General features: G+C 34.4%; 1 protein-coding gene across 1 annotated transcript in view; it reads left to right on the top strand.

Moving 5' to 3' along the window:
• Positions 1-6386: 6386 nt before the first annotated feature.
• Mcm2 (DNA replication licensing factor Mcm2) overlaps positions 6387-22685 on the top strand; it is an 83306-nt gene continuing 67007 nt past the window's right edge. The window contains exons 1-2 of the mRNA XM_089100549.1: positions 6387-6473; positions 19776-19990. Coding sequence (XP_088956675.1) covers positions 6468-6473; positions 19776-19990 — 221 coding nt within the window. The 5' untranslated portion in view covers positions 6387-6467. The remainder of the gene's footprint in view (positions 6474-19775; positions 19991-22685) is intronic.

Genomic DNA, 22685 nt, shown 5'->3' with positions numbered 1-22685 from the left:
TTAATCTAGATTAAACATAACTAAGTATAAAACAGTAAGTATAACATTGCAAATATATATTAATAAAAAAAAATATCATTTGAAGACATGCGACAACGGCAATCACTACAAATTATAAACGAAAATGAAGCACACAATGAATCACAAATGAAAGTGAAGAAGAAAAAAATATGTGGTTAGGAGACTTGCGACAACTAGGGTCACAGCGGATCAAAATCGAAAGTGAAGAACAAGAAAATATGTGGTTAGAAGACAAACGATATCGAGAAGATTAACGCCGTCGTAATGTTTGACGTTTAAAGAACAACAACAAAAAGATACATGTCAACATTATAATGACGTACATTAATAGAAAAGGCTGCGTACATGATACAGCCATAAACGACGTTTTTAGCGAAGGGATAGCAATAGCAAAGGACGTTAACAAAGGATATAATTATATAGGCAGGTCTGAAATAGAAGCTGCTAAAACAACATCTGGCACCAAAAAAGATCAGGATCGGGACGTAGAGATCGGCCCAGCTGTAACCGAAACACTATGAAAACGAAGTTGTAATTTTAGGAAGGGGCTACTTCTAATTTAAGGTCTATTTCCTTAAATAAATTTGATTTAACTACAGTAGTTTGAACTTAATTAGCTTAAAAAAAGACTATTGAAAGTTGATAAATATAAAAAAATGTGGCATTGGAAATTTCTTTTATCAAGATTGACCGTAAGCTAATTAATTTTTCGATCTGTGGTTAGAAGCTGGAAGACATTCTTTGATATTGATGATGTCCTGCGAAATTATATAACATGACGAATCAATCCAAATAGCTAAACCAAAAGCCGTGGAAAAAATACCTGAGGTACTGATCAACGAAAATGAACAACGAAACCTGTGGTTAGAAGATAAGTTACATGGGATGGTCACATAGAATCGTTAAAAGAATCTGTGGTTTGAAGAGAAGCAACAGTGATAATCACAAAAAATCTAAAAAAAAAGGGAAGAATCTTTGGTGCACAGGCAGGAGGAATTAAATTAACGCCAGAATTTATTAATTCAACTGCAAATGCTGATTTGACGCCTCATGACTTAAAGCTAAAGAATAACACGGTAATTATGCTAATGCTTAATAGACCATGCCTGGTTGTTATTGAACTACATAAAAACTTAATTCAATCGAAAATATTACCGCTTGAGAAAAGCTGGATAAGATTTTTTTTTTATCTATGACGTTATGCAAAATTACACATGATTTTGAATGAATCCGAACAACTAAATTAAAAGGTTTGAAAAATATGTCGGAGGTAATGATGAACGAAAATGAAGTGCAACGAGATCTGCGGCTAGAAGACTTGCAGCATCACAACGAATCACAAATCAGTTGTAGTAGAAGGTATAGCAGTAATAGTGGTAGCGTACACGTATTTTCTTTTTGCTCAGTGGAACATCCCCTAATTATTCCGACAAAGTTCAAACCTAATATTCTAAATCGCTTCTGAGATACGGCGTTTTGACAACCTACATGCACGTAGTGTGCTTTACTTAACTCAACACTCCCCTCAGGCCTCAACATTCTCTAAAAGCTTAACACACTTAGTCTTTCGGCAGACGAAAGATCAAACATGTCCCCTTTCCCAATAAGAAATATTATAAGTAAACAAGTGGTAAATTGCATAACGTACAGCCCTTACCCCACACACCGTCGAGGGGGGTTATGTCATCCCCAGAGGCATAGTTTAATACCTTTCAACTATGCTGAGCACAATGCATATCTCAAAATTTCGATCGGATCTCTTTGGGTAGAAAAGTGGCGTGTGAGGAAGGTCTAGTTGTCCTCCAATCACTTTTGACTCTAAACAGGGCACTAGAACGGTTTTCAATCAAATAAGCCCCTTCCGAAGTTTATACGACAACTTCTTTTATACAAAGTGCTACGGTGAAAAGAACAAATAATAGTAATTATAAATAAATAATGCATGGAGCTCACTTCAGTTTTGGCTATTTGTTCTATTTCAACTACTTCTTGAGTTCGAACAACACTAGTCTCTGAAGAGCACTCGTCTGAAAACGTTTTTATAGATTCTGGCGAAGCTGGCGTAGACTCTGGCATCTTCAAAAATTTCACAAGCTTTTGCATAGCTCCTTCACTCTTTTTGATGTTCTCCTCCTTTTGATTTCTTTTTATTCTGATATTATGATCCACTTTCTTACACCCTTTTCATGTTTAGGTAGAGATGAGCTGTTAAAGAAAAAAATATATTATAACCCTTTTTTTTATTCAAAGTAGGGTTGACCGCATGCTACCGCAGTTATATTGAAGCTTTCTTTATTCTGAAAATCATTATTTGCCTGCTGATTATTATAACGTTGTCAGTGGGAACCTGCCGAAAAAACCGCGCCTTACTGTCACAATCTCAAAGTCCAACATTTATTCATTTAAACATCACAGTGCTTGTCCTTTCCGCATGCCGTCCGGGGCCATTCCCCCTCTCATTCACGCTATTTTAAGCCATTTTCCTGTTCTTATCATTAACTGAGACAAATCTAGACTTAATGCTCCCTCTGAATTTTTTAAACGCGCCATTACAATATTTTACTATTGTACTATCTGGGTGCATCTCCCAGATATTTAAGATTTTATCCATAGGCTCCACTTTACGCTTAATTAATTCATATTTTGTCGTATTCTCTTCTTTGCTTACATCATTTTTATACTCATACGTTTTATCAATGAAAGATAACGTGATCATGAATGGAACTAATAGCTGCTTAAAAAAAATTGTACTGCTATAACCTGTAAATTACCGTTCTCTTCTTTACAATGACAATAGAAGTTCAACTCCAACAAAAAGATTGAACCTTCTCTTCTGTAAGATAAGGTAAAGGTAGTTCCAACTTTTCTGTACCTTGCGTGTAATTTTCTGAGTATTTTTATGCATTTTTCCACAGAATAAAAGCGTTGTTGGAACCACATTTTACGCAAATAGCAGCGTGTGGGAGCTAAAGGGATAGACACGTAGCTTTTTTCGGAACCGATTTCCCAAATCGGCACCACATTGTTAAGAAAACGGTAGCGATTTGAGCTAAAAAAAATTCCGAGTTTTCGGTGCCGATTTACAAAAATGGTATAAAATTTAATCATGATGATAAAAAAGAACCTGAAAACCTCGAAAATGATGGCATTATTGAGGAGTTTGTAGCTCTTTTGAAAATTTCTGCCATTTTTTTTTTTTCAAAATAACATTTTACTATTAAGAGTAAGGAGAGTAATAATTTTCATGTGCTGTTTCAATCCTTAGTCGTTTCCACCTCTTCAGCAGGAAAATCAAAGGAACCAAGTTGAGATTCGTCACGCAACTACTGATAAACTGCAGTTGGCTTATTGGTTTTCAATGATGTTTAGTTTTAAAAATCTCGCACAAAATCCATGGTTTTTGTCGAAATAAGCTACTTATAGCCAGATACATGTAGCTTGTTTCAGCCCTAATTTACCAAGTCGGCGCCAAATTATAAGGAAAACGGCAGCTGTTTGAACTTGAAAAATTTGTAGTTTTCGGTGCTAAGGCCGTTACAAAAACAGTGCCAAATTTCATCGTGATCATAAAAAAAAATCCTCGGTTGTTTCCTTTTCTTCAGCAGGAAAATTAAAAGAACTAAATAATAGTAAGAGTAAAATATTTAGTAATAAAATAACTTAATAATCATAGGCAGCGCGCTAGCACTACCTAAGTAAAGAACGATGTGGGCATAATGTGTTTTTTTTTGTTTTTTTTCATCCAGGCACTTCGTAACATTGTCAGTTTAATATACTTATACTGATATTGAGTAATCAAAATGCTAATATTATTTGATTTATTAAAGTTATAAAAGTAAAAACAATTTATATTTTTTCAGTAAAGTGCAAATTTTGTTCTGGTCTTGAGAATGCATAGGGGTTTAGCACCCAACTTATGTTAATTTCTGCTCGTTTTGAATTTGACTCGGTTAATTATTGTAATTTCTGTTCGTTTTGGGTTTCATTTATTTATCGATGCTGGTTTGTGGTAGTTTCACGCTTGGTAGATTATTTGATTTTATTTTTGCTCATTTTTTGTTTAATGGAGTTCTTTATTTTTCTTTGAAAAACTTGTTTTGTGGAAAAAGTTTTTTAAATAAATTATAATAAAAGAACTAAAGAATAAGTTTAGATAAATCATGCAACTATTGACAAACTGCAGTTGACTATTGTTGCTGCATGTTCGGATCAACGATACTTCTCGGCTATTAAGGTCCCTTCGTCGTCTCTGCAGTGTTTTGCTACAGCAAGGTTCGATCTCTGCGGTCCCATTACCGTAGTTGGGTGTCCGTGATGTTAAGTTTTGAAAATCTTGCGCAAAGAGCATTGTTTTTATACCGCTATTGTTTGCCCACTAAGCTGCTTAAATTGGTGCTAAAAAAACTACGTGTGTCCTGTCTTTAAGTTCTATCGTTTTTTGATAACACATGGTTTCCATTGATGCGATTTTATTTTTTACGCCAAACGGCTAATGGACAGCGTATGCAGGAAAATAGCAAAAATGTCAATACAAAAACAATTCACTGTGACCGTTGAAGCGTAAAAAATATCATGAGATACTTAAACAACAAGTTGATAGGAATCGGCTAAATCAAATTCTAGAAGCCAAGAAAAATATTCAGAAGGCTAACCCGTCTTAACTTAAGTTAGCTATACCTAATTAAAATATAATTCTTATCTTGTATGTTCAGTTTCCTGGAAGTACCCTCCTGGATGTTGAGGATTAAAATCTTGGATTAAAAGGACATGACCCTCATGTTCACTGTCAAATGTTAATGATCAGCTTCTGTTTGATCAGCATAATTAGTTTCTCAGTTACTTGTAATTTATGATTCCAAAAAGCTTCCAATTCAGGTATATATATATATATATATATATATATATATATATATATATATATATATATATATATATATATATATATATATATATATATATATATATATATATATTCATATACATATATATATATATATATATATATATATATATCCTGAATATATATCCTGAATTGGAAGCTTTTTGGAATCATAAATTACAAGTAACTGAGAAACTAATTATGCTGGTCAGAAGCTGATCATTAACATTTGACAGTGAACTATGAGGGTCATGTCCTTTTAATCCAAGATTTTAATCCTCAACATCCAGGAGGGTACTTCCAGGAAACTGAACATACAAGATAAGAATTATATTTTAATTAGGTATAGCTAACTTAAGTTAAGACGGGTTAGCCTTCTGAATATATATATATCCTGAATTGGAAGCTTTTTGGAATCATAAATTACAAGTAACTGAGAAACTAATTATGCTGGTCAGAAGCTGATCATTAACATTTGACAGTGAACATGAGGGTCATGTCCTTTTAATCCAAGATTTTAATCCTCAACATCCAGGAGGGTACTTCCAGGAAACTGAACATACAAGATAAGAATTATATTTTAATTAGGTATAGCTAACTTAAGTTAAGACGGGTTAGCCTTCTGAATATTTTTCTTGGCTTCTAGAATTTGATTTGATCTCTTGCCGCTCTTACTTGTGGTTTTCCACAAGACGCATGCGTTGAAAAATTCCAACGTATGCGGTTAAAACACCTGTGGATTGTGGAAGAAAAATACATGGAGGCAGTTGAAAGGCTGATTTCAGCTTTTAAATTTCCTCAAATAATATATGACAAAAGTCATCCTAAGCATAAAAGATCCAATTTAATTCAGAAGGCTTGGGAGGAGATCTCGAGAGAGACGAATTTGCCAGATAGGATGTGTTGAACAGTACACTGAACTGTTTCAGCAGCAAGCTATCCACCAAAGTGTGACCAAAGCTCACAATCCACTAAAAGGAATTGGAGAAATATTTGGCAAGCTTGTTTAAAAAAAGTTAATTTAGGGACTCAGATGCAGAAAAAGTGACCAACTACAAAGATCGTGGCAAATTTAGAATGTAGAAACATAATGAGGTAGCTAGGAAATGTAACTTTTGATGAGAACAGAGTTTGCGGTTCACCACTGCGTTGATGCGGTTAGGAATATGTACCGTATTGTGTTTTCCGCAACGCACCTGTCTGTGTGAACAGTAGGTTACGGATGCAATTTTCAACGGCTCGGTACGAATATTTTAACGCAGCCGTTGAGCTATTGTGACACAAAAACTCTCAGAAAAACGGAGGAAATTTGTTAGGTCACGCAAAAACAGCCGTTTCTGCGTAAAATCACTTATGTTGGATCCCAAAGGGACCATGCTGCCATAAAACCTACGGGAAATTCTGCCAAATCTAAAGAGCCATCTAAGAATTTCTATGACAATTTTCATTGGTATTGCAAAAAGCTAACAGCAATGAAATTGAAACACTGTTATTTAAATCCCGCTTTACTTTCAAAAGACAGTGAGGAACACTTATTTCAAGAACCGTAATTTAATAAACACCTATTATGTCTGTAAGTTATCGCAGCTTTATCTTTAGCGATGGAATTTCAAGCTTCACTCCTTGATTAAATGTAATCGTACTACGTATTAGCCTAGATAAGGTGGCAATGACCTGAATTTTTCTTACTGGCAATAGGCTATAGTGTCAACTTCAGTTGAGGTTTTGGCCCCAACCCCTAATTCAGCTTCCAGTCAATATTGGGCCTATATTTGTTAAATCTAGTTTTGGGTAAAGTTCTACCAAATCATATTATTGAGTTAGGAATAAAGTGAACACACCATTTGATGCCTTTCTTTATGCTGATTAAAACTATAATAATCATTTCTATTGGAAATGAATTTCAGCCCTCCCCCCTATATATACTGGTCAATATATACCAAATCATATTATTGAGTTAGGACTAAAGTGAATAATATGATTTGGTATATATTGACCTAGCCTATATAGCCTACCTAACATAACCTAACCCTGGATTGGCATATATAGGGGGAGGGGGGGCCGAAATTCATTTCCAATAGAAATGATTATTAGCCTAGGCTATATTTGTAATCAGCATAAAAAAGGCGGTAAAGTTCTACCAAATCATATTAGAGTTAGGCCTAGGAATAAAGTGAATACACCATTCAATGCCTTTTTTATACTGATTACAAATATAATAATCATTTCTACCAGAAATGAATTTCAGCCCCCCCCCCTAAATATACCTAACCCTGAATTGGCATACCTAGGGGGGGCTGAAATTCATTTCCAATAGAAATGATTATTATATTTGTAATCAGCATAAAAAAGGCATTGAATGGTGTATTCACTTTAGTCCTAACTCAATAATATGATTTGGTAGAACTTTACCCAGCTTTGAACAAGTCTAGATTGGCTGTCTTTTCTGTCAACCCGTTCCACAGTTGCACAACTCTAACATAGCCAGCAATATTAGGCTAGGCTATAGCTTATAGGTATAGGATGGCCAAACTTGCAGTTTACAGCATAATTTATTTACAATGAAAGTGAATATATCACTTGATGCCTTTTATTGTGCTCCTTCATACTTCAATAATTGCTTCTGGGGGAGTTACATTTTGGGGATAGGCCTACCACCAGATGGCTAATTTGACAGTGTATATATATATACAAATATTTAAATTAGCCAACCAGTATTTTAAGCCTAGGAGTCCAGCTGGACATAGGCTAGGAAACATATTAAGAAAACAATTTTTAGTCTATAATATGCAGAATAATCCTAGTTAACACATTTTGCAGGGGGAGAGCCTTTATCTTCACTTATTTCCTTGTTTTTCCAATTTTTCTAAGAAATTCATGGATTTCTTAGGACCTATTGCCTACATTCACAGAATATATACCCCCACCCCCCTAATGTGCAAATATATACCTAGAATTGCATCCTCAATCTAAATATAACACACATTTGCATCACAAATGAACTTTACTCCCATATTAGCCATATGGTGGATGTCCTACTTTCTGAGCCTTTAAAAGGCACATACCAAGTCTAGATAAAGACTTGTAGAGGAGGAAACATGCTAAGTAAACAATTTATACTTCATAATATGAAGAATAATTAAACTAATACATTTTGCATGCAGCCCAGCTATATTTTATCCTCAACCTCTTTAATTTGCAAATATACAGCTTAAATTATATATTTTTAATGCATTCTGCTACCTGTCACTTGTTTTTCTTTCTCTTGTTTTGCTGCAGTTGATTCAATTTACAGCTATACAGGTTGAAACAAGGGAGACTCATTTAGAAACTAGATGAGAAATATATAACCTAATTTGCTCTAGCCTATAGGCTATATTTGCAAATTAGGGGGCTGGGGGTAAAGTAGCCTATTACAGGGCTACAAGCAAAATGTGTTAGCTATAATCATTCTGCATAATATGAAGTATGAATTGTTTTCTTAAAATGTTTCTTTCTCTAGGAAACATTATACCAAAACATGTTTCTAAAAAAAAAAAAAATGAGCTAGTGAGAAAAAATTGCCATCTGTGCGGATTCAGGAATGGTAATTATTATTTTCCTTAGCCTTGTTTTAATGATGAAATGTTATTTGAAACAAATTTATAGAAATTCTCAAAAATAGCTAGGCCCTATGAACCCCCAGAAAATGACATCATAGCAAAAGTTACACCATTTTAGAGATGTTCCTAGCACATTAAAAGTTTCTGTAATCTTTTTTTTTCAGAATATCATTTCAATATGAAGCTAAATTATTTTGAAAACTGTGAATTTACCAAATATTTTACTACTCTCTTCTTTAGAACCAGGTGGATAGAGTTTTTTTTGCTTTGGCCTCCAGCATAGTACAGCTCAGGATAGGAGTGATAAATAATCTTTTAATTCCCTGGGGTTCAGCACCTTGGTGTTTAGTACACAGTTAGAGCTAGTATAAGATATTTATTTCAGTAAATTACTGTCACAAGCCCAGAGGCCAAAAATTTAAATTTTGAACTCAAGATATGAGAAAAACAGAAAAGCTGGGGAACTGGCATATAATGCCAAAACAGAAAGAAGGATTAATGAAAAATCATTGTTAGTAAAAAAAAACAACTGAAGTGTCAATTAAAAACATAAATAATCTTTTAATTTCCTGGGGTTCAGCACCTTGGTATTAGTACACAGTTTGAGCTAGGATAAGATAAGATATTTCTTTCAGTAAATTACTATCACAAGCCCAAAGGGCCAAATCCAAATTTTGGAGTCAAGATATCATAGAAAAACAGAAAAGCTGAGGAACTGGCATAGAACGCCAAAACAGAAAGAAGAATTAGTGAATAATCATTTGTTAGTCAATAAAAAAACTGAAATGTCATAAAAACTGTCAATTAAAAACATAAAAACTGGTCAAACTTAACTAAAAACAGGAAGGAATCTAATGGTACCTTAGTTTGCACTTTGGTGCAAAATTAAAGGTCCATATTGGATCTTTTGTGCTCCATGTTGTGCAATCTGTGTTTAATATTTTCTTTTTATTTGAAAAAAGCTTATGGAGTTTTGTAGAATATAGGTTTTTTCATCATTCAAACTGGCTTTATTTGGTGTAGCCTAGCCAATGAACCAGCTGTTAATTATAATTAATTACAAAAATAATGCAAAATCAACCAAATCAGCAAAGTTTTGTATAGGCATGGAGCTCAGGCTGTATCTGGTTGTATTAGGGGGCTAGGATACATTTCTTCTAAGAGAAGGCCTAGTAATTAGTATATTTAGAAAGTATTAAAAGGTACTTCAAGTGGTGTGTCTTTTAGCTCAAAAGTTCACCAAAGAAGCAAAAATTTACAAAGCAAGTATTTAAGAAGGGCAGAAAGAGACCCTCTTGTGAACTGTTGATCTATAAGCATGACTTCAGTGATTGTTAAGGTTCCTGAAAGGATAGTCACTTATGCAGTTATCCAGCATCTTGAAGTAAATAGTCTCTTACACAGATTGCAGCATCATTTTTGTTCTATAAGACCTGTTGGTACAAATCTTCTGGAATCATATGACTAAATCACTAAGTTACTTGATATAGAGGTGCCTAATTTATTTATTTATTTGAAAACCCATCATACAAAAGCATGAAGATTGAGCAGTAAGAGAAAACAAAATAATAAAAAAATAAAGACAACAATTAGATACTTTGCAAAATACAAGACAAGCAAATCAAACAGTTCATGGTAATGAACTGTAAGTAAGGAGTGACCCAGCTCAATGGTAACCAAAACTCTAGAAAATGGGTTTTTCATACCAATAGATACATCAAAAGAATCAGATTTCAATGCTGAATTCCAATATATAACTTTCATCAAGTTTAGCCATACCCATCAAAAGTTATGCACCTGAGAAAATTTAGCTGATTTTTGAAAAAACAAGGAAACACCCCCTAAAAGTTTAGAACCTTAATAAAAATCCCACCATCATATTCAGCGTATCAGAGAACCCTATTGTAGAGGTTTCAAGCTCCTATCTACAAAAATGTGGAATTTTGCATTTTTTGCCAGAAGAAAGATCAGGGATGTGTGTTTATTTGTTTTTTTTTCCCAGGGGTGATTGTTTTGACACAGTGGTCCAAGAATATTGCAGGAGGGCTCATTCGAACGGAAATTAAAAGTTCTAGTGCCCTGTTTAAGTGGCCAAAAAAATGGAGGGCAACTAGGCCCCCTCTAACACTCATTTTTTCCCAAAGTCACCTGATCAAAATTTTGAGATAGTCATTTTGTTCAGCATGGCTAAAAATATGATAACTAAGTCCTTTAGGATAACTTAATCCCCAGATTCCCCAGGGGGAGGGCTGAAAGTTATGAACTTTACCCAATGTTAACATATAGTATTGGTTAATGGGAGGTATACAGAAATATTTAGGGTGGATTTTTTTCTGATGTAGGGTGGGGGTTTGGGGGCTATGTGGGAGGATCTTTCCATGGGGGAAGAGACATTGCTATGAAGGGGGTACCAGATTTTCCAGCATTATTTAAAAAAGATCAGAAATTAAATATAAAAAAAACAAGTTTTCCAACTGAAAATAAGGAGTAACATCAAAACTTAAAACAAACAGAAAATATTACATGTATGATTGGGTTCACCCCCTAGTCAATACCTTGCTCTTTAAGCCAAAGATTTTTTAGTACTTTCATAAGAGCTATTTATTCTAAATAACAGTCTTTGTGATTAAGGGGTCATTTTTAAAGAATTGGAACAAAATTTGAACTTTAGCTTAAAGAGCAAGGTTTTGACTAGGGGGCAAGCCCCCTAAAATACGTATTAGACATATATGAATATAGAAGTTTGTTACGTAAGTTAATTTGTAAGTTATGTATATTTATTACTAATAAAAATGTTTGTAAATAAAATTAAACAAGTTTCAAGAAAGCCATTTAACCAAATAGAAGTAAATTAATATGCAAATTTTGTTTTAATCATTCATGTACAGTGAGCCAAAATCAAAATCTGCATTAAATCAAAAATGTCCAAAAATTAAATAAAAAAAAACAAGTTTTTTTAACTGAAAGTAAGGAACAACGTTAAAACTTAAAACAAACAGAAATTATTCCATATATGAAAGGGGCTGTCCCCTCCTCAATGCCTTGCTCTTTACAGTAAAGTTTGACTTTCTCACAACTCTTATTTTTTTAAACAATAAAACTTTAGTGTAAAGAGCGAGGCATTGAGGAGGGGACAGCCCCTTTCATATACGGAATAATTTCTGTTTATTTTAAGTTTTAATGTCATTCTTTACTTTCAGTAAAAAAAACTTGTTTTTTTTTATTTAATATACAAAAGAAACCAGAATAAAAAAAGACTTCTAAGCAAACAAGTATAATACAAACATTTACTATCTAATGTACCCATTATCTTACCACTACAAGATATGGCTCTAGTTGTGTGACAAATTAATTGTTAAAGTTCACAATACTTGTTAAAACAGAATTACATGAATCAGCTATACTGCAACAAATAAACAGAAATGGTTTTTGGGTCCAAGGTGGGAGCCAAAGGCAATAATTTAAGAAACAGTAATAACACCATCTAATTTACATAATATATGTGCAAAAAAAAAACTTCAAAATGCTTGACCTACTATATATGCTGCAGAACAATAATTTTAAACAATCATACAAGAATTAAATAATTATTATTATTAGAAATTATTGAAAAAATTGTCACAGTTAAAAGTGGCAACAAGACAGAGCATAGGAAAAAAAACAATACATCACTATTTAAGAATGTGGGACTGATCATTTAAATTTCATCAATTTTTCAATTGTGTTTTGCTATCTGTCTAGTAATTAAAACCTCTGAGCAACCTTGAATTTTGCAATAGTGAGCAAATTTCTATACCACAGAGACAGACGAAGCAGATGTGTGTCAAAACAAAAGAACGTGCATCAGATTTTACTCTTGTCTGTTCTAGTTAGGAGTTTCCAAAAGGGTGCAGTGTAGCAGATATGGGGAAGGGCAATAGCATTATGTAGACTTACTAGAAGATGTTGGTAGAATCAAAGTTTACAAGATACAATGGAAGCATAAGCTGCTGAGAATCTGTGTCTGATTTGTTCAAGAAGAAGTTTTTGGGTGAGTCGGATGGAAGAAGCAATGGGCAGACCTAAATACATAAGGTGATCTATAGGTTGAACAGAGCTAGATCCAAGCGTGATGGAAGGGGCAGAGGAATTTGTTTTTCAGTCAAACAGGACAATATCAGATTTGGAGGAGTTGAATTCAAGCCCTACTTTCTGATATTCTGGCTCATGAATTCCAAAAATTTTGGTAGTATGTTGAAGAGTTTGACTAAGTTTTAGGATATCATCAGCGTAGCATATCAAGGAAAGGTTTACAGAAGACAAAATCAGTGAAGGAGGGCATAAATCTTGTGCTTCCAGAACATAGTTATTAAAGAGGTTGGGAGAGGTGACAACTCATTGATGGGCCCCCTTTCTTAGCTGGGATAAGTTTTCTATGAGGAATGGGGGTATTCCTTTATCTGGGAGTAGTTCCAGGCAGATATGAAGTCTTGAATATAAATCCTTAAGAGAACAAATAATTGCCAGATTCAATCCATGTTTACCAACTTTCAGAAGCATTGCTGCATGGATAAGAGAGTCAAATTCATATCTGACATCATGTCCTCCCAAAACAAGGCTTTCTCCAGACAATTCCATATCAATCAGGGCATTTGTAACAGCAGTAAAAGCATCAGCACACTTGGTACCTTGCTTGAATCTGAACTGGTGTTTAGGGGTATAGCAGACTTTTAAAGTTCCCTAATAAATAGTAACTCAAAGAGCTTGCAAAGGGATGTAGAGAGACAGATGATCCATAAGAAGTTTTCCCCCAAATTTCAAATGAATAGCATTAACTTGGTCAATACCAGATGAACATTTCCATTTTAATTGTTGGATGACATCTTTGACAGAACAGGTACTGACCACAAAATCTTCCTTGGGTTGAGCATCCAGAAATGATCCAGAGCTACTTCATAAGATTGCTCTATGATGGGATCAGGGGCAGAAAACTCAGATTCATAATATGCATATCATTCAGCTTCTGGAACGTCAGCTGAGGATGGTGACAAAGAAGGCTGTGCTGAGGAGGAGACAAATTTAAATACTATATTTCAATCTTGTTTTGCACAGGCAGAATAGCTATTAACAAGATCTCTACAATGCTAGGAAAGAATTTTAGAAAACTTCTGCTTTGTCATTCACATGCCTGGTAGTAGGATGCCCACAATCTTTCCATATAGAAAACCAAAACTTTGCTTGTCCACATGAAGTAAAAAGTTCTGGATTTATGGACCATCCAGGAACAATTCCTTTGAAGATATGTTGCATGGGGACAGCTTGTTTTTTGGTAAAGAGGAGGCATGACAAATTTCAGCACAATATATATTAAGACAAATCAGAACTTCATTCTTAGGCAACTGGAGTGACTATTGGAGGAGGTGAAATGGGACATTAATTTTACTTAGAATTGAGTCAATTGGCTCAAGGAACTGAGTTTGGTCAATCTTTGACCAATCACAACAATACTGCTGTGCTGAGGAATCATGTGCAAGTGGACTACTTTGAGAAACCAAAGATGGCACACCAATAGAGCAGGCTATAGGTAAGTGGTCAGACAGCTGATAATCAAATATAATGTTAACTGTATTGGCAGTCAGATTTGAAGATACAGCAACATGGTGTAAGCTAGAGGTTCAGAAAGATGTGTGAATATATGTTAGATTGGACATTTTATCTATCTCACACAAAAAATCACTAAATAAACCCTTAACTAAAGTAGTATGTGGAGACGCCTGAGAATCTGGTTCAGACAAATTACAGTTAAAGTCTCTGGCTATAAAACAAGGTAAACTTAGACACTGAATTTTTTCTACACAAGAACCTAACTTTTTGCACAATAAAATAAATAATTGCTATGACTGATTGTTGGAGTAATCAGTGGGTAGATACACACTAATATAAACACAGGAGTCCACTCTCACAGCTAAGTAATGATCATTCAATTTGAACCAGCTAGAACAGAGAGCCGATTTAACAAAAGTAACAAGCCCACAGGAGGGTCTTCCTCTGTTATTCAGCTTTCTAGCAGGCATGGAGTACAATGTCATGCCATCAAGTATAAGTATGTTGATACCATGTTTAGTAACAAAATGTTCCTTGAGGAAAATCATGTTATGCCTGGAGCTGAGGCTTTGCAACATGGAAAATTTATTTATAAATGACCCGTTTATATTCCATGATAGTAGAAACGAGTCCACGGGTTTAAGTTTTGCTGCTTTTTGGGCACTTGACACTATAACACATATGACCAATGATCTTGCAACTAACGCAAAAGGCACTTTTTTGGCATGGAGTATCAGGTGTTGATTTGGGATCAATGTAGCCACACTTAGAACATAGTGCACTGTTCTTGCAATTCGTGGCGAGGTGACCAATTGCATGACAATTGAAGCAACAACATGGTAGGAACACGAACTCTTCACCTGGGAGGTATTCATATCCCACTTTCATAGATGCTTTTAGAAACATATCAAGATTAGTTCAAAATGGAAAGTAACCTTTAAATGTTTGGGACTTGCCACACTGCTTTTATGTCTTTTTGGGGGTTCTTAAGTATCGCAGAGTATAGTGGTGAGGAGGTGTGGATTGAGGAGGCTGGGACTTGTCAGGCAGGCTGGTCAGGAAGCAGCTAGCATTCAGCAAAATTCCATCTAATTTTCTCAAAAGTCCATTTTACTTTTGAAACTACTGTGGCATAAACAGACTCACTGATGGCAGGTACTTCACATGGACTGGAAATTACAAAATTTGGAATCAGAACATTTTGCTTTGTCACCATGACTAGCAACTTGCACATATCAGTAATATTATCATCATCCTTGGCATACAAACCATCTGGGTTTGAATATCCAGCTCACTATGAAGGGTCTTCTTAGCTTGTAAAACTGCATTGTGTTCAAAATAGTTAATAACACTCTTGACAATCATATCAAGTTTTACACCTTGTGTGAGTGATCTACTCAAAAAGTTCAGAATGAGGCTAAACACCAACTTTTCTGCCATCTTATTTCACTTGTAAGCAGCCACAATTCATATCATAATCCATAAATCTAAGTTCAGAGATGGTTGTTTGACCAGTAATGTAATGGTGACATCACACAGTAACAATAATAATTTTATTTAGATCAGGACCTGTAATCCTTAGTCAAAGATTGCAAAATTGACACACAGGGATTAAATTCACTTAAAAAATTTACTGGTGTGTTAATGGTTATGCTAATATTTTAACCACATATTTGTTTGATCTTTATTTTTGTTTGTCATTGCTTCAGACATTCTTTCAGTGCTTTTTGCCAAAGTTGCTTGAATTGATATTGTCACTTTTGGTGGTCTAGGTTGTTTGTTATCACCTGTCATACATTTACATTTCTCAGTTGGTTCTCTTGATCTTATCTCATTTGATGGTTCTGTTTATTCATTTTGAGCTTACAGTTTTTTTTTGTGCTTACATTAATTTACATTTGTGTCCCCTACATATTATGAAAATGCCTTTTGAAATATATATCACCAAATATGGCCACATGAATGTATATATTTCTAAATTTTTGTTCTGCAAATGCTTCTAAAACAGTTTTAAAATCTATTTTCCATGTATCTTCACTTTTGATTGACATAATTGCTAAACTATTGTCTACCTTGTTATTGTTGATATCAGATATTTTCTTTTATTGGTTTTAGCCTGGAAACGGATCTCTTTCCGGAAGCAATGCCTACTGGAATTGTTGAGAACATTTCAAAATTTTGAAAATCAATTGTTCACTTTGATGCGCAGGGCCCTTTCAAACACAGGGCCCAATCCTTCCAATCATTCTTTATCCAGCCTGAATGCATTTTTTTAGATGAGTTTGAGCTCTAGAAGCTAACTTTTTCCTAATAAGCCCAGTTTGGCAAAATGCTGTGAAAAAGTACTGAATTTGATATATTCTGTTAGATAAAAGTTTTCAGATAAGAGAGAGTCTATATAAAATTTAAATTTGGGTTTCTCACTTCAAATATCCTAGAAAGTAGGTAGCTAATTAGCTACTGGACCAGCTTTTCTCTATATTTAAAATGTTTATATATATATTTTATATACACAATTGTTATGGTGGCAAACATTATGCAGTTATTTTGAAAGAGCACTGAGTGGTGATTTTGAAAGAGTTTCTTCCTTTATTTATTTAGTTTATTTTTGTACATTTTATCTGCAGAATTGTCATAGTAGCAAATATTACAAGCTTGTTTTTAAAGACTGTTGAATAGAAAACCAAAGGGTATATCATTGATCTTGTTGTACCTTGTTAAAGAGAAGGGAATGACCACACAAGATTGCTGTTTTACTCAGCTGGCTCTGCTAACTTTTTCCATACTAAAGAAATTGGTTCAGGAAAGTAATTTTAGAGAAAAGAGTCTTGGGTAATACCTTCTCTGAACTAGCTACTATAATAACAAGAAGGTTTTACCACTTGATTCCCAATTTTGATAATTACATATTTGATATTTATACAATTTGGAATTTGGAAGCAGTCAAACACTGCTTCCAAATATAATGGTCACTCCCATGGCAACTGCATCCCAGCCCCCCCCCCCCCCAATCGGACTAGATATAGCCTAAATGCAAATCTTTTCTTATTCCGTTGGTTTGCGTTATATTTATGTAGCTCTAATTGACAGTTGTTTTATAATGCCAATTTGGAAAAAAAAACAGCAAAGATTTGTATATAGCTTAAGGCTATATCTGGACTCAATAGAGTCAGGGAGGGGGTTGGGATGCAACTGTCAAAGCAGTAAGCATTATATTTGGAAACAGTGTTGAATAAGGAATCAAACTGTATACTCTTTTGCTATTACTGTGTTCAGTTCAGAAAAGGCTATGTATGTAGACTGTTACCATTGTTTACCCTGATTGAGTTAGTTGACAGAAACTTTCTGATATGGCTATAAAAGTGCTTTCTAGCTCATTCCTCTTTCCTCCTAGTTTCTAGGGTTCATGAGATCCCTTAGAGTTTATAAGGTAGAAGACAGACTAATCTATCTTTGTATTACATATGCCAAACAATTTCCCTCCCCCTTAGTTTTGCTTTGAGTCTATTTTTCCTTTGACTCTTGGTTTTATCATCAATCTAGTGATTTTAGCGAATTTGAAGCCATATTAGCATGTTTTTTTTCAGATTTAGGCAAACGTTTTAGACCTTGTAAATTAGGATTTAATCTTGACAATGGACAAAACCTTACCTGGAAGCTCAAGGAACTATGGTTCAAACCTGCATGTTTCAAGGTCCCTAAGCAGTTGTGACCCTTGAGACAAATTTTGCCTTAAATTGCCCTTGCTAGCAATATTCTACCAATCTTAGGGAATGCCAACCAGTAATGGATTAAGAGACATCTGTTACGTCTTACTTTGTTAGTCATAATTTGGCAGACCAGTACTTGTTAAGATTGGTTTTGGAGCTATTGATGCTGGGTGAGCTAGCTATCTTCTTGATGAGACTGCTACACAAGCTTAAAACATGGTTGGCAAAGAAATAGCTCCTTTTTCTGGTATTGGTGTGGCTCTGTAAAAGCTTTGCTGATTGACCTCCTCCTTCAAAACCCTTTCCTTTACCTTCATTTTTCCTGTACATTTATTTCCAAGAATTGCAATTTTACTTCACAAAGTTTTGACCAAATTCATAAAAGGTCATTGTCTTTTAGAGGGGAAAGGGCTGGAGGTAGAAACTTCAGCAGACCTTCATGGTCTGTGGGCAAGTTTTGCTTGTCTAATTTATCTGCTTTTAAAGATAGCAAAAGCCTATCATGTAGAATTTTACCTAAATTAGGACACAATAAGATTTTTTCAAGCTTCAACCTCTACCCTCTGGAGCACTAACTCACCATGAGCTTAATTTTTTTTGTTAGGTGAATACAAACCACGTTAATGAGATCTACAATTAAAATGAATTAAAAAAAAAACTTTCCATAAAACTAGTTTTCCAAAGAAAGGTAAAGAAGTTACAATAAATAACCAAGTCAGACTTAAAATGAGCAGAAACTACAGCAAAAACGAATTGGGCTAACACCTCTTGTGCCTTGTAAAGACAAGAACATAATTTGGACTTAACTGAAAATAATTTTTATTTTGATCTTCATCTTTTTATTTCTTGTAGCATAAGAAATCACCATAGGTGGATTTCTATTCGTTATCAATTGACGTAGTATTTCATTGGTTAATAGAAGTATATTTTAAATCTTTTCATTAAATCTTCCATGAAGATTTGAACAGTTTGGGAGTGGAGGAGGAATTTGCTAACCTGTTTAGGATATCACCCATAATTAAGCTTACATTTAGGATGGAAAGCTTAGGGATATTATGGTTAAACAAGTTCCCATATAACATCTGAATTTTAGATGCAAGGTGAGGTGGAAAATGCCTGGTCCTGCTGTAAGAAGAAGGAGCACCTATAATGCTTATATATACATATATATATTTATATATATATATATATATATATATATATATATATATATATATATATATATATATATATATATATATATATATATATATATATATATATATATATATATATATATATTATTGAGTTTTACTTGTTTTTATCTCTTAACATATTAAGAGTTGTTAAGATTTTTTTGACAGATTTGATAAAATGAGTTTAAACTAATGGTTAATAAATGCTTTATTCATTTGAAAATATGATTTTTGCATTCTTTTAGCCAGTTTAAAGTGTATTGTTGTTTCTTAAGATTTTTGAGGTTTTTATCTGGTTTTTGTTTATTGAACCCAAAATCCGAATTTGATCCTTTGGGGCTTGTAGTGCCATTTTTTTTAAATAGATCTTATGTGTCTTAAGTTTGACTTGGGTATTCAATTAAATTTTTATTTGTCTTAAGAGCTGTTTATTATTAATACCTGTTATCTCTATGATTGTTTATTTTAATTTCTGTTTGTTTTGAGATTCATTCATTCTTTAAAAGACATTTCTGGTCGTTTTAAGTTTGAATCATTATAGTAATTTATTTCTGTTGGTCTTAATTTTAATATTACTCTTTACTTTTCTTTGTAAAATTCTTTTTCATAAAGTTTTTTTTTTAATTGATGGCATAAAAAGATATGTTGTTCTTGTAATTTCAATTTCACCATGGAAAGGGGTTGTAATTCCGTTTTTTTTTTTTTTGGGGGGGGGAATGATATTGTTTGGTTTGTTAGACTTGGTTATGTTGAATTGCTTGTGTCAGGCCTAAATCACTAGTCAATAAGCGCATTATATTTTTAGAACCCAAGCTCTCCATCAGCAATGGTATCATCCCCAGAACCATCTACACCACGTGGAAGGAACAGAAGGAGATCAGGGGCTAGTGATCATGCCAGTGAACCGGAGTCTGAACTGCCACAGTTTGAAGACGAAAGTGATATTATTGGAAATCTAAGTCAAAGAGAAGTAGAGGAAGAAGAAGATGGAGAAGACTTGTTTGGAGACAATATGGAAAAGTAAGTTTCAACAAGTTTGATTTAGGGTTTTACATTTCTAGTATTTATGGTTAGTAGAGTAAGTGAATTATTTCTAAAAACAAATATCAAGCTTCATCATACCAACATTTGAGTTGGTTTGACTACCGTCATACCTTACCTGCGCGTAGGAGGTGAGGGTAGAGTATTGGTCAGGAGAATGCCACCACAGTAAAAGATCAGTCTAAGATTACATTTAGCATGCTGTCTAACCCTCCCTCTCCTCCCGATACCTTGGGGAAACTCTTTCCCAATGTATGAACCCAAAGTTTGTCTATGAATGTCTTGAGACAACAGTTTCTTTTGTTCTAAACTCTAAATTCTGCACCATAAGCTCAAATCTGACTATGATACATTCTAAGGCAGAGTTTTAATCAAATTACAGAAAGGGGTAGGCAGGGGTAGCATTTTGATGTTTCAGGCACCCTTTGAAATTTTTTTTACACTTTGTCGGAAATCCCACCATCTTAATAGATCTTCAGAGCATATGTTATGGAAGTACAACTACTAATTGTGGAACCTGGTTTCAGATAGTGTAAAATATCCAATGACTGACTTTTCGAACGTTACAGAGTTCACCATGTTTTATACATTCTGCTTTGTGCTATTTGTGTTAATAAATAATTAAATACTCAAACCATCAATTTTTGAACTTGGTATTTTTTTTAATATATGTATTTTCATTTTGCAATGATCTTGCTTTTCATTTTTTTGTCAATATATCTCCATGTCAAATCAATGTTGGAAAATGTCCCAGATTAGATTTAGCAGAAGAAGGCAATGCAAGCAACAGGATACTAGAACCTTTACGCTTTCTTGTTTCTAATAATATCTTTTAATGATTAATTTCTACAAATTTAAAAGTGGATGAATCCTAGATTTTTAGGATTTAGTAGTAATAGGTCTTGCCTTAGACGTTTGATTGCCAATTCTCCTTGAACTCGTTGAGCCATCTCTAGTATTCCAGGGAACTTGACGTTGCGTAATGGCAAAAAGATTACAGTCGATAGTCTCAGACAAGTCATTCTCATCTGGGTTGCAGTGGTAGCTCGCAACTGAGTAAGAGACGATCACGTCCCATAGTAAAAAAACAAAACAGCTCATAATTCCTAAGACTAGACTCAGATCAAAAAAAGCAATACAATATTAGAACCGCCTTGTCCAATACCCCTATATAGGAAACTAACTGTCCCTTGACTTGAATAACAAGGAAAATATATTGGTTTGACAATCAAGAAAAGTGGCTGCAATCATGATATTCTGCATATAAGGCATCGTTTTTTTCCGCAGCTAGCTGGGTACTGGAACATCTGTTTAATGGCTCATTTTAAAGGAAATTGCTACATCTAGTGCCTTTTGTAATTAAAGAAAAATAGTTTTTAAAATAGAATAAAGTTTTTTTTTGTGGATGGGGAAGTCCTCCCCTCACTAGAGTGCAGAGAGTCTGGTATTATAGTATTTTTTGTTGTTGTTTAGCATAAGGCTTATTCGAATAGGCAATGCAAAGAACGCCCCTTAAAAATGTCCCCCTGGACCCCATCCCAAATACTAACGAAAATGTCCCACTTACGCCCCATCCTGGCTGGTCAAGCTCACTATCTCAAACTGATTAGTATGGGGGCCAATGTCATTATCAATGATGAAAATGAAAATGGTTTTCAAGAGGTCCTTTCTAGGAGCTCCAAAAAAGGAAAAAAATCTCCCAAATCGAAATTATTCCCCCTCCCACAGCTCAACCTCCTTCTTCTCAAAACCTAGGAATTTACCTAAAAAATTATACTGATACCCCCATTGAGATAACTAAGATTAATCCAATAAGGGTTGCAATTTTAAAATATTCAATTGTTAAAATCAATGTTCTCTCTTAACATTAACCGTGATGGATCTTTGCTAATAGCTGTCTAAGATCCAAAATCAGCAGACATAATACTCAATTTAAAATCCTTCCTTAATATCCCAATCGAGACTGCAATATGGAACGCCAACTCATACCCAACCACGATAGTAGTGTACAATGTCCCCCCAGAAATAACTATTCAGGAGATGAAAGAAGGGCTCTTGGATAGAGCTGGCAACACAGTCCCAGTTGCAGATGTCACCCAACTGAGTGAACCTGACTTTAATGGCCTAAAACAAGCAAATCTTTATTATTTACACTGAGAGAAAAAAACAATATCCCAGAACAGATATTTCTCTTCAGGCAAATCAAATCACACAAGGCCTACAAGCCAAAGCCGATCCACTGCTAGAAGTGTCTGAAACTGGGTCATACAACAAATAAATGCAGTGAAATCCGCCAAGCCTGTAGTAATTGTAAAAGTTCCCATCCTAAAGGAATGGCAAGTTGCATAAACGCTCAGCCTACATGTATAAATTGAAAAGGCCCACATGACTCTATCTATAAATCACTTTGCCCTGCATATTGGAATAAGAGCACTAACACTCCAAATAGCAACAGAGAAGGCCATTCCATACCCTTTTGCAGCAATGGAAGTGAATGCTGCCCAACCACACCAAACAAAACCCGTAATGAAATCAACCAATACTATCAAAACTCCCAAGTCCAACCTTCCAAATGCAACTAGCACCCCCCACAAAACTCCATCATCAAAGAACCCTAGCTCACATCAAGTTTAGTCTTACCCATCAAAAGTTACGCAAATTTGCTTTATAATCG

Source organism: Artemia sp. Qi Xiang Cuo, chromosome 14, assembly GCF_049724085.1.
Source record: "Artemia sp. Qi Xiang Cuo chromosome 14, ASM4972408v1, whole genome shotgun sequence".
Classification (NCBI taxonomy): Eukaryota; Metazoa; Arthropoda; class Branchiopoda; order Anostraca; family Artemiidae; genus Artemia; species Artemia sp. Qi Xiang Cuo.
Note: the sequence above shows the minus strand (reverse complement) of the source record. Positions and strands in the feature narration are given on the sequence as shown.